At 44.7% G+C, this 18,407-nt stretch overlaps 1 protein-coding gene across 2 annotated transcripts in view; it reads right to left on the bottom strand.

The window, feature by feature from the left end:
• Nucleotides 1-18,407, bottom strand: part of g2e3 (G2/M-phase specific E3 ubiquitin protein ligase) — a 137,274-nt gene that overhangs the window by 14,189 nt on the left and 104,678 nt on the right. For both annotated transcript variants that reach the window (XM_070879020.1, XM_070879021.1), the window contains one exon: nt 15,972-16,186. In XM_070879020.1, the coding sequence (XP_070735121.1) occupies nt 15,972-16,186 (215 nt within the window). The remainder of the gene's footprint in view (nt 1-15,971; nt 16,187-18,407) is intronic.

Genomic DNA, 18,407 nt, shown 5'->3' with positions numbered 1-18,407 from the left:
TCAAGAAAACAGACAGGCTGGTGGAATGGACGGACACGTGACAGATGAAATTTAATGCAGAAAAGAGCAAAGTGATACATTTTGGTAGAAAGAATGAAGAGAGGAAATATAAACTAAAGGGTCCCATCCTCAAGGGGGTACATGAACAGAGACCTAGGGTAAATGTGCACAAATCGTTGAACCTGGCAGGGCAGGTTGAGAAAGCAGTTAAAAAAAGCATACAGGATCCTGGGCTTCATAAATAGAGGTATAGAGTACAAAAGCAAGGAAGTTATGATGAATCTTTATAAAACACTGGTTCGGTCTCACCTGGAGTATTGTGTCCAATTCTGAGCATCATGCTTTAGGAAGGTTGTGAAGGTCTGAGAGGGTGCGGAAAAGATTTGAGAGAATGATTCTAGGGATGAGGGACTTCAGTTACGTGGAGAGACTGGAGAAGCTGGGGTTGTTCTCCTTAGAACAGAGAAGGTTGAGAGGACATTTGATAGGAGGTGTTCAAAATCATGAGAGGCCTGGACAAAGTAGATAAGAATGAAACTGTTCCCATTGGCAAAAGGGGCAAGAACCAGAGTATGATTAGGATATTATAGCTATTACAGGCTGAAAGGAGGGTAGTTATGACAGCTCACCATTCCTCGTTACAGGGTTTTCAGATGGGATAGAGAGGGCGATTAAAAAAAGTGGGGGGGGGGGGGGGTCGCAGTATTGATTAAAGAAACAATTGCAGCTGTGAGGAGGGATGACATGCGAGAAGGATCATCTGATGAGGCCATATGAGTTGAATTGAAGAACAAAAAAGGGGTGATCGCACTATAAACCCCCAAACAGTCTGAGGGAGATAGAAGAGCAAATATGTAGGCAAATTTCTGAGAAGTGCAAAAACTATAGGGCAGTAATAGTAGGGAATTTCAACTACCTGAATATTAACTGGGATAGCATTAGTGTGAAAGGTAGAGGGTGCAGAATTCCTAAAATGTATTCAGGAGAACTTTTTTAACCAGTATGTAAGCAAGCCCAACAAGGAAGGGGACGGTTCTGGACTTTGTTTCAAGAAATGAAGCTGGGTAGGTGGAAGGGCATTTTGGTGCCAGTGATCATAATTCAGTTAGATTTAGGGTAACATAGAAAATAGGTGCAGGAGTAGGCCATTCGGCCCTTTGAGCCTGCACCGCCATTCAATGAGTTCATGGCTGAACATGCAACTTCAGTACCCCATTCCTGCTTTCTCACCATACCCCTTGATCCCCCTAGTAGTAAGTACTACATCTAACTCCTTTTTGAATATATTTAGTGAATTGGCCTCAACAACTTTCTGTGATAGAGAATTCCACAGGTTCACCACTCTCTGGATGAAGAAGTTTCTCCTCATCTCGATCCTAAATGGCTTATCCCTTATCCTTAGACTGTGACCCCTGGTTCTGGACTTCCCCGACATTGGGAACATTCTTCCTGCATCTAACCTGTCTGAACCCGTCAGAATTTTAAACGTTTCTGAGGTCCCCTCTCAGTCTTCTGAACTCCAGTGAATACAAGCCCAGTTGATCCAGTCTTTCTTGATATGTCAGTCCTGCCATCCCGGGAATCAGTCTGGTGAACCTTCGCTGCACTCCCTCAATAGCAAGAATCTCCTTCCTCAAGTTAGGAGACCAAAACTGTACACAATACTCCAGGTGTGGCCTCACCAAGGCCCTGTACAACTGTAGCAACACCTCCCTGCCCCTGTACTCAAATCCCCTCGCTATGAAGGCCAACATGCCATTTGCTTTCTTAAACGCCTGCTGTACCTGCATGCCAACCTTCAATGACTGATGTACCATGACACCCAGGTCTCGTTGCACCTCCCCTTTTCCTAATCTGTCACCATTCAGATAATAGTCTGTCTCTCTGTTTTTACCACCAAAGTGGATAACCTTACATTTATCCACATTATACTTCATCTGCCATGCATTTGCCCACTCACCTAACCTATCCAAATCACTCTGCAGCCTCATAGCATCCTCCTCGCAGCTCACACTGCCACCCAACTTAGTGTCATCCGCAAATTTGGAGATACTACATTTAATCCCCTCGTCTAAATCATTAATGTACAATGTAAACAGCTGAGGCCCCAGCACAGAACCTTGCGGTACCCCACTAGTCACTGCCTGCCATTCTGAAAAGTACCCATTTACTCCTACTCTTTGCTTCCTGTCTGACAACCAGTTCTCAATCCACGTCAGCACACTACCCCCAATCCCATGTGCTTTAACTGTGTACATTAATCTCTTGTGTGGGACCTTGTTGAAAGCCTTCTGAAGGTCCAAATACACCACATCAACTGCTTCTCCCTTGTCCACTCTACTGGAAACATCCTCAAAAAATTCCAGAAGATTTGTCAAGCATGATTTCCCTTTCACAAAACCATGCTGACTTGGACCCATCATGTCACCTCTTTCCAAATGCGCTGCTATGACATCCTTAATAATTGATTCCATCATTTTACCCACTACCGATGTCAGGCTGACTGGTCTATAATTCCCTGTTTTCTCTCTCCCTCCTTTTTTAAAAAAAAAAGTGGGGTTACATTGGCTACCCTCCACTCCATAGGAATTGATCGAGTCTATGGAATGTTGGAAAATGAGTAGTTATGGAAAAGGACAAAGATAGGCCAGGAATAAAAGTTGTCAATTGGGGAAAAGCCAATTTTACTAAGCGGAGATGTGATTTAGCCAAAGTGGACTGGAAACAGCTACTTGAAGGAAATCAGTGTCAGAGCAGTAGGAGGCATTCAAGGAGGAAATCTTGAGGGTTCAGCGCAAGTATGTTCCCTTAAAGAAAAAGGGTGGGAGTAACAAATCTAGAGCCCATTGGATGCCAAGGGGCATACAGGGTAGGATAAAGAAAAAAAGGGAGGCTTATGACAGATACTGAGGGCTCAATACTGCAGAAACTCTAGAGTATAGAAACTGCAGGGGTGAAATTAAAAAGGAAATTAGGAAAGCAAAGAGAGCATGAAAAAATTTTGGCAAGTAAAATCAAGGAAAACCCAAAGATGTTTTATAAATATATTACGAGCAAGAGAATAACTAAAGAAAGAGTAGGGCCTATTAGAGACCATAAAGGTAATGTGTGTGTGGAGGCGGAAGACATGGGTATGGTTCTTAATGAATGAATACTTCATGTCTGTTTTCACAAGGAGAGGGGCGATGCAGAAATTGCAATAAGGGAGGAGGAGTGTGAAATATTAGCTGAAATAAACAGAAAGAGGGGAAGTATTAAGGGGTTGAGCAGCTTTGAAAGTGGATAAAACCCCCTGCCCAGATGAAATGTATTCCAGACTGTTAAGAGAAGCAAAAGAGGAAATAGCAGAGGCTCTGACCATCCTTTACCTATCCTCTCTGGCTACATGCGTGGTACTGGAGGACTGCTAACACTGTACCTTTGTTTAAAAGAGGGAGAAAGGGATAGACCGAGTAATTACAGGCCAGTCAGCCTAACCTTGGTAGTGGGAAAATTATTTGAAAAAATTCTGAGGGACAGGATCAATCTTCATTTAGAAAGACACGGATTAATCAAGGACAGTCAGCGTGGATTTGTTACGGGAAGGTCGTGTCTGACTAACAGGATTTAATTTTTTGAGGAGGTAACAAAGGGTCGATGAGGACAGTGCGTTTGATGTAGTGCATATCGATTTGAGCAAGACTTTTGATAAGGTCCCTCATGACAGATTGGTCACGAAGGTAAATGCCCACGGGATTGAAGGCAAAGTGGCAAGTTGGATCCAAAATTGGCTGAGGCAGGAAGCAAAGGGTAATGGTTTTTGGGTGTTTATGACTCGAAGGCTGTTTCGAGTGGGGTCCCGCAGGGCTCAGTACTAGGTCCCTTGCTTTTTGTGGTATGTATCAATGATTTAGACCTGAATGTAGGGTGGATGATTAAGAAGTTTGCAGATGATACAAAAATTGGCTGTGTGGTTGATAATGAAGAAAGCTGTATACTGCAGGAAGATATCAATGATCTGGTCAGGTGGGCAGAACAGTGGCAAATGGAATTCAATCCGGAGACATGTGAGGTAATGCATTTGGGGAGGGCTAATCAATCAATCATAGGCGGTCCCTCGAAACGAGGATGGCTTGATTCCACGACAAAACAGGTGTTTCAATGAAGGACCCGAACTACATCCTGAAGGATGGAAGATGCCTGTGCCTGCATTTAAAAAAAAAACGTGGGGTGGCCGTTGCACACGAGCCACCACACAGGCTTGACAGAGCGAGATCTTGGTCCAGTGGCAAGGATTACCCAAGACAACTGGAGACCAGCTCTGCTGCACGGACCTAGTGCACACATGTATCGCAGTGTGGGCTGGTCCCTGCTGCCCCAGGGCCCCTGGCCCCAAACTCGCGCCTCCCCTGGGCGGATCCATGGGCAGCGTGGAGGCCCCAACCTGCAAGGGAACATCAGCAGCAGGTTGGGGCCATAAAAGGAGCAGTGAGCAGTGGCCAGGGGCAGCGAGCAGTGGCCAGGGGCAGCGTGGAGGCCCGACCTGTGAGGGAACATCAGCGGCAGGTCGTGTCATAAAAGGAGCAGTGAGCAGCGGCCATGGGCAGCGTGGAGGCATGCCACTACAAGGTACAACGCGAACTGGTGCTGGAGGGCAACGGCTGTGAAGAGTGAGGTCATCAAGATCCAGGTCGGTGATTGGAGCGTGGGCAGATACAGCAAGAACAGCGAGGTCAGGGCGAAGGAGCTGCGAGAGACTGTGGGGAGGGCCAACAAGGCAAGGCAATACACATTAAATGGTAGGATACTGAGAACTGTAGAACAAAGGGACCTTGGAATGCATGTCCATGGATCCCTGAAGGTAGCAGACCAAGTAGATAAGGTGGTTAAGGTGGAATATGAAATACTTGCCTTTATTAGCCGAGGCAATAGAATACAAGAGCAAGGAGGTTATGCTTGAACGGTACAAAACATTATTTAGGCCACAGCTAGAGTACAGCGTGCAGTTCCGGTCACCACATTACAGGAACGATGTAATTGCACTAGAGAGGGTACAGAGGAGATTTAAGAACAGAAGAAATATGAGCAGGAGTAGGCCCTACCGCCCATAGAAACATAGAAAATAGGTGCAGGAGTAGGCCATTCAGCCCTTCGGGCCTGCACCGCCATTCAATAAGATCATGGCTGATCATTCCCTCAGTACCCCTTTCCTGCTTTCTCTCCATACCCCTTGATCCCCTTAGCCTTAAGGGCCATATCTAACTCACTCTTGAATATATCCAATGAACTGGCATCAACAACTCTCTGCGGCAGGGAATTCCATAGATTAACAACTCTGCGTGAAGAAGTTTCTCCTCATCTCAGTCCTAAATGGCCTACCCCTTATCCTAACACTATGTCCCCTGGTTCTGGACTTCCCCAACATCGGGAACATTCTTCCCGCATCGAACCTGTCCAGTCCCGTCAGAATCTTATACGTTTCTATGAGATCCCCTCTCATCCTTCTAAACTCCAGTGAATGAAGGCCCAGTTGATCCAGTCTCTCCTCATACGACAGTCCAGCCATCCCTGGAATCAGCCTGATGAACCTTTGCTGCACTCCCTCAATAGCAAGAACGTCCTTCCTCAGATTAGGAGACCAAAACTGAACACAATATTCCAGGTGAGGCCTCACTAAGGCCCTGTCCAACTGCAGGACGATCTCCCTGCTCCTGTATTCAAATCCCCTAGCTATGAAGGCCAACATACCATTTGCCATCTTCACCGCCTGCTGTACATGCATGCCCACTTTCAGTGACTGATGAACTATGACACCCAGGTCTCGTTGCACCTCTCCCTTTCCTAATATGCCGCCATTCAGATAATATTCTGCCTTCGCGTTTTTGCCCCCAAAGTGAATAACCTCATATTTATCCACATTATACTGCATCTGCCATGTGTTTGCCCACTCGCCTAACCTGTCCAAGTCATCCTGCAGCCTCTTAGCATCCGCCTCACAGCTCTCACTGCCCCCCGAGTTTAGTGTCATCTGCAAACTTGGGAGATATTACACTCAATTCCATCATCTAAATCATTAATATATATTGTAAAGAGCTGGGGTCCCAGTACTGAGCCCTGCTTCACTCCACTAGTCACTGCCTGCCACTGTGAAAAGGACCCGTTTATCCCGACTTTCTGCTTCCTGTCTGTCAACCAGTTCTCTATCTACGTCAGTACATTACCCCCAATACCATGTGCTTTGATTTTGCATACCAATTTCTTGTGTGGGACCTTGTCAAAAATCTTTTGAAAGTCCAAATACACCACAATCCACTGGTTCTCTCTTGTCCACTCTACTAGTTACATCCTCAAAAAATTCCAGAAGATTTGTCAAGCATGATTTCCCATTCATAAATCCATGCTGACTTGGACCAATCCTAGCACTGCTTTCCAAATGTGCTGCTATTTCATCCTTAATGATTGATTCCAACATTTTCCCTGCTACTGATGTCAGGCTAACCGGTCTATAATTACCCGTTTTCTCTCTCCCTCCTTTTTTAAAAAAGTGGTGTTACATTAGCAACCCTCGAGTCCATAGGAACTAATCCAGAGTCGATGGACTGCTGGAAAATTATCACCAATGCATCCATTATTTCTCGGGCCACTTCCTTAAGTACTCTTGGATGTAGACTATCAGGCCCTGGGGATTTATCAGCCTTCAATCCCGTCAATTTCCCTAACACAATTTCCCTCCCAATAAGGATATCCTTCAGTTCCTCCTTCTCACTAGACCCTCGGTCCCCTAGTACATCCGGAAGGTTATTTGTGTTTTCCTTTGTGAAGACAGAACCGAAGTACTTGTTCAATTGGTCTGCCATTCTTTGCTCCCCATTATAAATTCACCTGAATCCGACTGCAAAGGACCTAAGTTTGTCTTCACTAATCTTTTTCTCTTCACATATCTATAGAAGCTTTTGCAGTCAGTTTTTATGCTTCTGGCAAGCTTCCTCTCGTATTCTATTTTCCCCCTCTTAATTAAACCCTTTGTCCTCCTCTGCTGATTTCTAAATTTCTCCTCGTCCTCAGGTTTGCTGCTTTTTCTGGCTAATTTGTATGCCTCTTCCTTGGATTTAACACTATCCTTAATTTCCCTTGTTAGCCACCTTCCCCGTTTTATTTTTACTCCAGACAGGGATGTACAATTGTTGAAGTTCATCCATGTGATCTTTAAAGGTTTACCACTGCCTATCCACCGTCAACCCTTTAAGTATCATTTGTCAGTCTAATCTAGCCAATTCGCGCCTCATACCGTCAAAGTTACCTTTCCTTAAGTTCAGGACCCTAGTTTTGGAGTTAACTGTGTCACTCTCCATCTTAATAAAGAATTCTACCATATTATGGTCACTCTTCCTCAAGGGCCTCGCACAACAAGATTGCTAATTATCCCTTCTCATTACACATCACCAAGTCTAGGATGGCCAGCTCGCTCGTTGGTTCCTCGACATATTGGTCCAGAAAACCATCCCTAATACACTCCAGGAAATCCACCTCCTCCGCATTACTACCAGTTTGGTTAGCCCAATCAATATGTAGATTAAAGTCGGCCATGATAACTGCTGTACCTTTATTGCACACATCCCTTATTTCTTATTTGATGCTGTGCCCAACCGCACTATTACTATTTGGTGGCCTTTGTTTAAAAGAGGGAGAAAGGGATAGACCGAGTAATTACAGGCCAGTCAGCCTAACCTTGGTAGTGGGAAAATTATTTGAAAAAATTCTGAGGGACAGGATCAATCTTCATTTAGAAAGACACGGATTAATCAAGGACAGTCAGCGTGGATTTGTTACGGGAAGGTCGTGTCTGACTAACAGGATTTAATTTTTTGAGGAGGTAACAAAGGGTCGATGAGGACAGTGCGTTTGATGTAGTGCATATCGATTTGAGCAAGACTTTTGATAAGGTCCCTCATGACAGATTGGTCACGAAGGTAAATGCCCACGGGATTGAAGGCAAAGTGGCAAGTTGGATCCAAAATTGGCTGAGGCAGGAAGCAAAGGGTAATGGTTTTTGGGTGTTTATGACTCGAAGGCTGTTTCGAGTGGGGTCCCGCAGGGCTCAGTACTAGGTCCCTTGCTTTTTGTGGTATGTATCAATGATTTAGACCTGAATGTAGGGTGGATGATTAAGAAGTTTGCAGATGATACAAAAATTGGCTGTGTGGTTGATAATGAAGAAAGCTGTATACTGCAGGAAGATATCAATGATCTGGTCAGGTGGGCAGAACAGTGGCAAATGGAATTCAATCCGGAGACATGTGAGGTAATGCATTTGGGGAGGGCTAATCAATCAATCATAGGCGGTCCCTCGAAACGAGGATGGCTTGATTCCACGACAAAACAGGTGTTTCAATGAAGGACCCGAACTACATCCTGAAGGATGGAAGATGCCTGTGCCTGCATTTAAAAAAAAAACGTGGGGTGGCCGTTGCACACGAGCCACCACACAGGCTTGACAGAGCGAGATCTTGGTCCAGTGGCAAGGATTACCCAAGACAACTGGAGACCAGCTCTGCTGCACGGACCTAGTGCACACATGTATCGCAGTGTGGGCTGGTCCCTGCTGCCCCAGGGCCCCTGGCCCCAAACTCGCGCCTCCCCTGGGCGGATCCATGGGCAGCGTGGAGGCCCCAACCTGCAAGGGAACATCAGCAGCAGGTTGGGGCCATAAAAGGAGCAGTGAGCAGTGGCCAGGGGCAGCGAGCAGTGGCCAGGGGCAGCGTGGAGGCCCGACCTGTGAGGGAACATCAGCGGCAGGTCGTGTCATAAAAGGAGCAGTGAGCAGCGGCCATGGGCAGCGTGGAGGCATGCCACTACAAGGTACAACGCGAACTGGTGCTGGAGGGCAACGGCTGTGAAGAGTGAGGTCATCAAGATCCAGGTCGGTGATTGGAGCGTGGGCAGATACAGCAAGAACAGCGAGGTCAGGGCGAAGGAGCTGCGAGAGACTGTGGGGAGGGCCAACAAGGCAAGGCAATACACATTAAATGGTAGGATACTGAGAACTGTAGAACAAAGGGACCTTGGAATGCATGTCCATGGATCCCTGAAGGTAGCAGACCAAGTAGATAAGGTGGTTAAGGTGGAATATGAAATACTTGCCTTTATTAGCCGAGGCAATAGAATACAAGAGCAAGGAGGTTATGCTTGAACGGTACAAAACATTATTTAGGCCACAGCTAGAGTACAGCGTGCAGTTCCGGTCACCACATTACAGGAACGATGTAATTGCACTAGAGAGGGTACAGAGGAGATTTAAGAACAGAAGAAATATGAGCAGGAGTAGGCCCTACCGCCCATAGAAACATAGAAAATAGGTGCAGGAGTAGGCCATTCAGCCCTTCGGGCCTGCACCGCCATTCAATAAGATCATGGCTGATCATTCCCTCAGTACCCCTTTCCTGCTTTCTCTCCATACCCCTTGATCCCCTTAGCCTTAAGGGCCATATCTAACTCACTCTTGAATATATCCAATGAACTGGCATCAACAACTCTCTGCGGCAGGGAATTCCATAGATTAACAACTCTGCGTGAAGAAGTTTCTCCTCATCTCAGTCCTAAATGGCCTACCCCTTATCCTAACACTATGTCCCCTGGTTCTGGACTTCCCCAACATCGGGAACATTCTTCCCGCATCGAACCTGTCCAGTCCCGTCAGAATCTTATACGTTTCTATGAGATCCCCTCTCATCCTTCTAAACTCCAGTGAATGAAGGCCCAGTTGATCCAGTCTCTCCTCATACGACAGTCCAGCCATCCCTGGAATCAGCCTGATGAACCTTTGCTGCACTCCCTCAATAGCAAGAACGTCCTTCCTCAGATTAGGAGACCAAAACTGAACACAATATTCCAGGTGAGGCCTCACTAAGGCCCTGTCCAACTGCAGGACGATCTCCCTGCTCCTGTATTCAAATCCCCTAGCTATGAAGGCCAACATACCATTTGCCATCTTCACCGCCTGCTGTACATGCATGCCCACTTTCAGTGACTGATGAACTATGACACCCAGGTCTCGTTGCACCTCTCCCTTTCCTAATATGCCGCCATTCAGATAATATTCTGCCTTCGCGTTTTTGCCCCCAAAGTGAATAACCTCATATTTATCCACATTATACTGCATCTGCCATGTGTTTGCCCACTCGCCTAACCTGTCCAAGTCATCCTGCAGCCTCTTAGCATCCGCCTCACAGCTCTCACTGCCCCCCGAGTTTAGTGTCATCTGCAAACTTGGGAGATATTACACTCAATTCCATCATCTAAATCATTAATATATATTGTAAAGAGCTGGGGTCCCAGTACTGAGCCCTGCTTCACTCCACTAGTCACTGCCTGCCACTGTGAAAAGGACCCGTTTATCCCGACTTTCTGCTTCCTGTCTGTCAACCAGTTCTCTATCTACGTCAGTACATTACCCCCAATACCATGTGCTTTGATTTTGCATACCAATTTCTTGTGTGGGACCTTGTCAAAAATCTTTTGAAAGTCCAAATACACCACAATCCACTGGTTCTCTCTTGTCCACTCTACTAGTTACATCCTCAAAAAATTCCAGAAGATTTGTCAAGCATGATTTCCCATTCATAAATCCATGCTGACTTGGACCAATCCTAGCACTGCTTTCCAAATGTGCTGCTATTTCATCCTTAATGATTGATTCCAACATTTTCCCTGCTACTGATGTCAGGCTAACCGGTCTATAATTACCCGTTTTCTCTCTCCCTCCTTTTTTAAAAAAGTGGTGTTACATTAGCAACCCTCGAGTCCATAGGAACTAATCCAGAGTCGATGGACTGCTGGAAAATTATCACCAATGCATCCATTATTTCTCGGGCCACTTCCTTAAGTACTCTTGGATGTAGACTATCAGGCCCTGGGGATTTATCAGCCTTCAATCCCGTCAATTTCCCTAACACAATTTCCCTCCCAATAAGGATATCCTTCAGTTCCTCCTTCTCACTAGACCCTCGGTCCCCTAGTACATCCGGAAGGTTATTTGTGTTTTCCTTTGTGAAGACAGAACCGAAGTACTTGTTCAATTGGTCTGCCATTCTTTGCTCCCCATTATAAATTCACCTGAATCCGACTGCAAAGGACCTAAGTTTGTCTTCACTAATCTTTTTCTCTTCACATATCTATAGAAGCTTTTGCAGTCAGTTTTTATGCTTCTGGCAAGCTTCCTCTCGTATTCTATTTTCCCCCTCTTAATTAAACCCTTTGTCCTCCTCTGCTGATTTCTAAATTTCTCCTCGTCCTCAGGTTTGCTGCTTTTTCTGGCTAATTTGTATGCCTCTTCCTTGGATTTAACACTATCCTTAATTTCCCTTGTTAGCCACCTTCCCCGTTTTATTTTTACTCCAGACAGGGATGTACAATTGTTGAAGTTCATCCATGTGATCTTTAAAGGTTTACCACTGCCTATCCACCGTCAACCCTTTAAGTATCATTTGTCAGTCTAATCTAGCCAATTCGCGCCTCATACCGTCAAAGTTACCTTTCCTTAAGTTCAGGACCCTAGTTTTGGAGTTAACTGTGTCACTCTCCATCTTAATAAAGAATTCTACCATATTATGGTCACTCTTCCTCAAGGGCCTCGCACAACAAGATTGCTAATTATCCCTTCTCATTACACATCACCAAGTCTAGGATGGCCAGCTCGCTCGTTGGTTCCTCGACATATTGGTCCAGAAAACCATCCCTAATACACTCCAGGAAATCCACCTCCTCCGCATTACTACCAGTTTGGTTAGCCCAATCAATATGTAGATTAAAGTCGGCCATGATAACTGCTGTACCTTTATTGCACACATCCCTTATTTCTTATTTGATGCTGTGCCCAACCGCACTATTACTATTTGGTGGCCTGTACACAATTCCCACTCGCGTTTTCTGCCCTTTGGTATTCCGTAGCTCCACCCATACCGATTCCACATCATCCAAGCTAATGTCCTTCCTTACAATTGCATTAATTTCCTCTTTAACCAGCAACGCCACCCCGCCACCTTTTCCTTTCTGTCTATCCTTCCTAAATGCTGAATACCCTTGGATGTTGAGTTCCCAGCCTTGGTCACCCTGGAGCCATGTTTCCGTGATGCCAATCACATCGTATCCGTTAACTGCTATCTGCGCTTAATTCGTCCACCTTATTCCGAATACTCCTTGCATTGAGGCACAGAGCCTTCAGGCTTGTCTTTCTAAACACACTTTGACCCTGTAGAATTTTGCTGTAAAGTGGCCCTTTTTGTTTTTTGCCTTGGGTTTCTCGGTCCTCCACTTTTACTATTTTCATTTCTATCTTTTGCTTCTGTCTCTATTTTATTTCCCTCTGTCTCCCTACATAGGTTCCCATCCCCCTGCCATATTAGTTTAACTCCTCCCAAACAGCACTAGCAAATACTCCCCCTAGGACATTGGTTCCGGTCCTGCCCAGGTGCAGACCGTCCGGTTTGTACTGGTCCCACCTCCCCCAGAACCGGTTCCAATGTCCCAGGAATTTGAATCCCTCTCTTCTGCACCAATGCTCAAGCCACGCATTCATCCGAGCTATCCTGCAATTCCTACTCTGACTAGCACGTGGCACTGGTAGCAATCCTGAGATTACTACTTTTGAGGTCCTACTTTTTAATTTAACTCCTAGCTCCCTAAATTCGCCTCATAGGACCTCATTCGGTTTTTTACCTATATCGTTGGTACCTATATATTTACCACGACAACTGGCTGTTCACCCTCCCTTTTTAGAATGTCCTGCACCCGCTCTGAGACATCCTTGACCCTTGCACCAGGGAGGCAACATACCATCCTGGAGTCTCGGCTGCAGAAACGTCTATCTATTCCCCTTACAACTGAATCCCCTATCACTATTGCTCTCGCACTCTTTTTCCTGCCCTCCTATGCAGCAGAGCCAGCCACGGTGCCACGGACTTGGCTGCTGCTGCTGCTCTCCCCTGATGAGTCATCCCCCTCAACAGTACCCAAAGCGGTGTATCTGTTTTGCAGGGGGATGACCGCAGGGGATTCCCGCGCTACCTTCCTTGCACTACTCTTCCTATTGGTCATCCATTCCCTTTTTACCTTCTTCTAACTGCCACTAACATATTCAGTGTTCCACATGAGACTTTTTGAAGAATGTTATTTTAAAAATAATAAATAATTGAAGTATATAATATATATTGTAATGCCTGGCACTGAGTCTGAGGGCATAACTCAGTGTGGGGGTTCTGCTGAATTGTAAAACACTTGAGCTGTGCTCTTGTGGTTTTTATTATCATTGCAAGTACCTGATTGAATTACTGCATTGCCAGCCCTCTGCTATCAAGATGTAGTCAGCAAATAATGCAAGGCCCTGTGTTAATCCTGCGAGTTTTAACAAAGAGGCTGTGGACTCTTTACCTGCGGTAAGACCAACTCACTAAATGTGCTATTCACATCATTCTCAGCATCGTGGATGCTCCAGAGTGAATTCACCCGCAGCTCCAGTTCCGCAATGCGGTCCGTCAGGAGCTGGAGGCGGATACACTTCCCGCACACGTAGTCGTCAGGGACACCGGTGTCCCTGACTTCCCACATAGTACAGGAGGGGCATAACACGTGTCCGAGCTCTCCTGCCATGACTTAACCCTTAGATAAACTTAATTTAGCAACAACAATGCTAAAAGTTACTTACTGATATAGAAAAGGAAAAGAAAAACTATTCAACAATCACCAGCTAAGCACTTACTCCCTTGGCTGTGACGTCACCTTTCGATTTCTTTTTACTTTATTGCCTCCCTGCTGCAGCTGCACTGGTAGGCCTCTCGCTGACTCACGAAGTCCCCGAACTGCTGGGCCTTTTTATAGGCTGCTGCCGCTCCAACTCCTGCCGACTCACGAAGTCCCCGAACTGCTGGGCCTTTTTATAAGTCGCTGCCGCTCCGACTCCCTCCGACTCATCGAGCCCGCTTCACCATTCAAAAAGATCATAGCTAATCATCGACCTCAACTCCACTTTCCAATCCGATCTCTGTATCCCTCGATTCCCCTAGACTCCAAAAATCTAACTCAGCCTGCCATATATTCAGAAACTCAGCATCCACAGCCCTCTGGTACAGAGAATTCCAAAGATTCACAATCCTGAGTGAACAAATTCCTCCTCACCTCTCTTAAATGACCTTCCCCTTATCCTGAGACTGTGACCCCTAGTTCTAGACACTTCAGCTATGGGAAAATCCTCTCAGCAGCTACCCTGTCAATCCCCTTCAGAATCTTGTATGTTTCAATGAGATCACCTCTCATTCTCCTAAACTCCAGAGTATAGGCCCATTCTACACAATCTCTCATCATAATACAGTCCTCTAATTCCAGGAATCAATCTAGTGAACCTCCGTTGTGCCGCCTCCAAGACAAGTAAGTATATCCTTCCTTAGATAAGGAGACCAAAACTGTGCGCAGTACTCCAGGTGTGGTCTCACCACACCCTGTACAATTGTAGCAAGATCTCCTTACTCTTATACTCCAACCCCCTTGCAATAAAGGACAACATGCCATTTGTCTTCCTTATTGCTTGCTGTACCCTGTGTGCTAGCTTTGTGTTTCAAATCTCTCTGAACACCAACATTTAAAAATTTCTCACCATTTAAAAAATATTCTGTTTTTCTAGTCTTTCTACCAGTGAATAACCTCACATTTCCTTACATTATACTCAATCTGCCACCTTATTGCCCACTCACTTAGTCTTATCTAAATCCCTTTGCAGATGCTGTCTTTTCCTCACAGCTTACTGTCCCACCTAGCTTTGTATTGTCAGCAAACTTGATACATTACACTCGGTCCCTTCATCTAGGTCATTAATATAGATTGTAAAGAGCTGAGACCCCAGCTCTGATCCTTGTGGCAGCCCACTAGTTACAGCCTGCCAACCTGAAAAAGACCCATTTCGCCCTACTCTGTTTTCTGTCCATTAACCAATCTATCCATGCTAATACATTACCCCCAATCCCATGAATCCTCATCTTGTGTAATAAGATTTTATGTGGCATCTTATCCAATGCCCTTTGGAAATCCAAATATACTACATTTATGAGGATGTTGCCTGGACTGGAACATTTTTAGCTATGAGGAAAGATTGGATAGGCTGGGTTTGTTTTCTATGGAACAGAGGAGGCTGAGGAGAGACCTTATTGAGTGTATAAAATTATGAAGGGCTTATATAGTGGATAAAAGGGACTGATCTCCCTTCGTACAGAGGGTCAATAACCAGGGGGCATAGATTTAAAGTAATTGGTATGACGTTTAGAGGGGATTCGAGGGGAAATCTTTTCACCCAGAGTGTGGTGGGGTCTGAACCTTCATCAGATTTTAAAAGTGCTTAAATGTGCAACTGAAAGGCTACGGACCAAGAAATGGAAAGTGGGATTAGGCTGGATAGCTCTTTGTCGGCCGGCGCGGACACGATGGACCAAAATGGCTCCTTCCATGCTGTAAAGTTATATGATTCTATGAGCGGTTAAGATATCGAATGCACTGCCGGAGAAGGTGGTGGAGGCAGATCCAATGGTGGTTTTCGAAAGGTAACTTGATAAGTACCTGAAGGAAAAAAGATTGCAAGGCTACAGGGAAAGGACGGGGGAAGTGAGACCAGCAGAAAGCAGGTATGGCCTGGACAGACCGAATGGCCTCCTTCTGTGCTGTAACCTTTCAATGAATACCAGACACCTAAAATATATCTAATGCAAAAATCTTGGTGATAAATAGATTCGCTGCAAATTCTCCTTGTTGTACTATATCTAATAATCTTATGATTATTGTCCTTTGACAAGATCAGCCCAAACTTAAACCAACTAATTTGGTTCCAACACCACTTTTTCTTCACACCCTTTTACTAAGAAAGTGCTAGAATATTTCAGCTGTAAAGAATAGATGTTGGTGATTGTATAGAGGGCAGTGTGTCATAAATATATATTGTAAAATCATAATCATACCTTCTACATCTGCTAAGTATTCTCTCCAGAAGCCAATCACTTTAGATTCTGCAATTATTCTGTTACTTCCATCTGGTGAAAAGTAGATTGAGAAAAGTTTTCCAAATGTCTCTGCTGTGAACTTCTGAGGTTTGTAGCACAACAGCTGAGAGAATATTTCTGGGTACTTCTGAATGTTTTCCAACACACCAAGAACCTTCAATCCTTCACGGAACCTGAGATGATAAGGAATCAGAATATTAAGAGGCAACCCTTGTGATATGCTTAACTCTGTCTCTGTAGAAATTCAGAATTTGAAACCTCACTAGCCCATTTCAAGTATCAACACTAGAAGGATATAAAGACTACAGAAAATAAGTTAGCTCATCAGTATGGTAGGGTTTATAATCTTTGAATGAAAAGATCCTCCACATACTAAAGTAGGCCAAGTTGCTAGCAGGGAAAATAATTAGTATACTGAAAGCATGCTGTATGATTTTAGTAATAAACACATTTTATGAAATTCCTGTGTTATTTTAACAAAAACATTAAAATAAATGGGTTTACACCTTCATTACAACGATACAATATAATCACATAACTTGCTAATATCGGACATTGCGATTTGAATGCCTTTACTATATTCTTGGAAGTCAATAAAATGAGGCAGGGCATGTAACAATCCTTTCCTGTATTATATAGCAATATCTCCACTGGTCTGGCATACCAATTTTTAAACCCAGAGGTAGAACAAGTGTAATAGCATTTTACAAAAACAAGCAGCATTGTAGTTCTGTTCACTGCACATGGTTTTTACACCTGACTCAGCAAGAATTTGATGTTGAGGATTCTGCTATTCCCATTAACACCTCTTCGAGACCCATCATTTGTTTCTTTACTTGTCCCATTACCATTTCCTTTTGCTTTGTACAAAAGGAGACCAACAATGGGGATAAAAGAGCAAGCCCTGGAGCAGCGCGAGAGCAGACCAGTAGCAGGGGATAAAAGAGCAAGCCCTGGAGCAGCACGAAGGGACCTGTGCGGGGGAAAAAAATAAAATCAAAGTGTGATGTCATAGGAAAGCAGGCAAGTAATTGGTTGGTATTTCTCTCTTTCTTCTAAACTTGGGCATTGGGTTAAAGAAAGCCATGATTACAGATTAAAACTATATGTAGATTATTGAAATTTCAAGACTTGAAAACTTAATTAATTAAATAAAATACATTAGAGATGGCAGGGCAGTGGATGTGTTGCAGCTGTAGCATGTGGGAGCTGGTGGACACCAGTGTGATCCACAGCGACCACATCCCCCGCTACTGGAGGCTTGAGGAATTTCGGCTCAGAGTTGATGAGCTGGAGTCTGAGCTTCAGACACTGCAATACATTAGGGAGGGGGGAGAGTTACCTGGATGCATCTTGGGGCTAAATTAAAAAGCAGAACCACAAAGGTCATAACCTCTGGATTACTACTTGAGCCACGAGCAAATTTGTATAGGGTAAATGAGATCAGAGGCACAAACGTGTGGCTCAAAGATTGGTGGGGGATAAATGGGTTTTGATTCATGGGGCACTGGCTCCAATACTGAGATAAGAGGGAGCTGTTCCGTTCAGACGGGCTTTCACTTGAACCATGTGGAGACCAGTGTCCTAGCAAATCGAATAACTAGGGCTTTAAACCAAATAGTGGGGGGGTGGGGGCGGGTTCAGGTGAGCGGAAATGTGAAAAGTCAAAGAGAAAGGAGAAGGCAATACTGTAGGGTAGCGATAGGGGTAGTGATAACCAGAGTGTGACAGGAAGGGACAGAGCGTATAATCATAAGAGTGCATCAGAAAGTGGGGTCAGCTTAGAGAAAAATGGTAAAAAGACAAAATTGAAAGCTCTTTATCTGAATGCACACAGCATTCATGTCAAGTTGCATGAGTTGACGGCACAAATAGAAATAAATGGGTATGATCTGATAGCTATTAGAGACGTGGTTGCAAGGTGACCAAGAGTGGAAACTGAATATTCAGGAGTATTTGACATTTCAGAAAGACAGGCAGAAAGGAAAAGGAGGTGGGTAACTCTGTTAAATAAAGGATGAGATCTGTGCAGTAGTGAGAAATGATATTGGCTCAGAAGATCAAGATGTCGAATCAGTTTGGCAGGAGATAAGAAATAATAAGGGAAATGAGTCACTGGTGGGAGTAGGCTATAGGCCCCCGAACAGTAGCTATACTGCAGGAGAGAGTATCATTGAAGAAATAATGGAGGCTTGTAGGAAAGATACTGCAATAATCATGGGTGATTTTAATCTTCATATCGATTGGACAAATCAAATTGGCATAGGTAGCCTCGCGAAAGAGTTCATAGAGTGTATTTGGGATGGTTTCTTAGAACAATACATTGTGGAACCAGATGATTTTAGATCTGGTAATGTGTAATGGGATAGGATTAATTAATGATCTCATAGTAAA

Source organism: Pristiophorus japonicus, chromosome 4, assembly GCF_044704955.1.
Source record: "Pristiophorus japonicus isolate sPriJap1 chromosome 4, sPriJap1.hap1, whole genome shotgun sequence".
NCBI classification, from domain to species: domain Eukaryota; kingdom Metazoa; phylum Chordata; class Chondrichthyes; family Pristiophoridae; genus Pristiophorus; species Pristiophorus japonicus.
The sequence above is the reverse complement of the archived record's forward strand: the minus strand, read 5'-3'. Positions and strand labels throughout refer to the sequence as shown.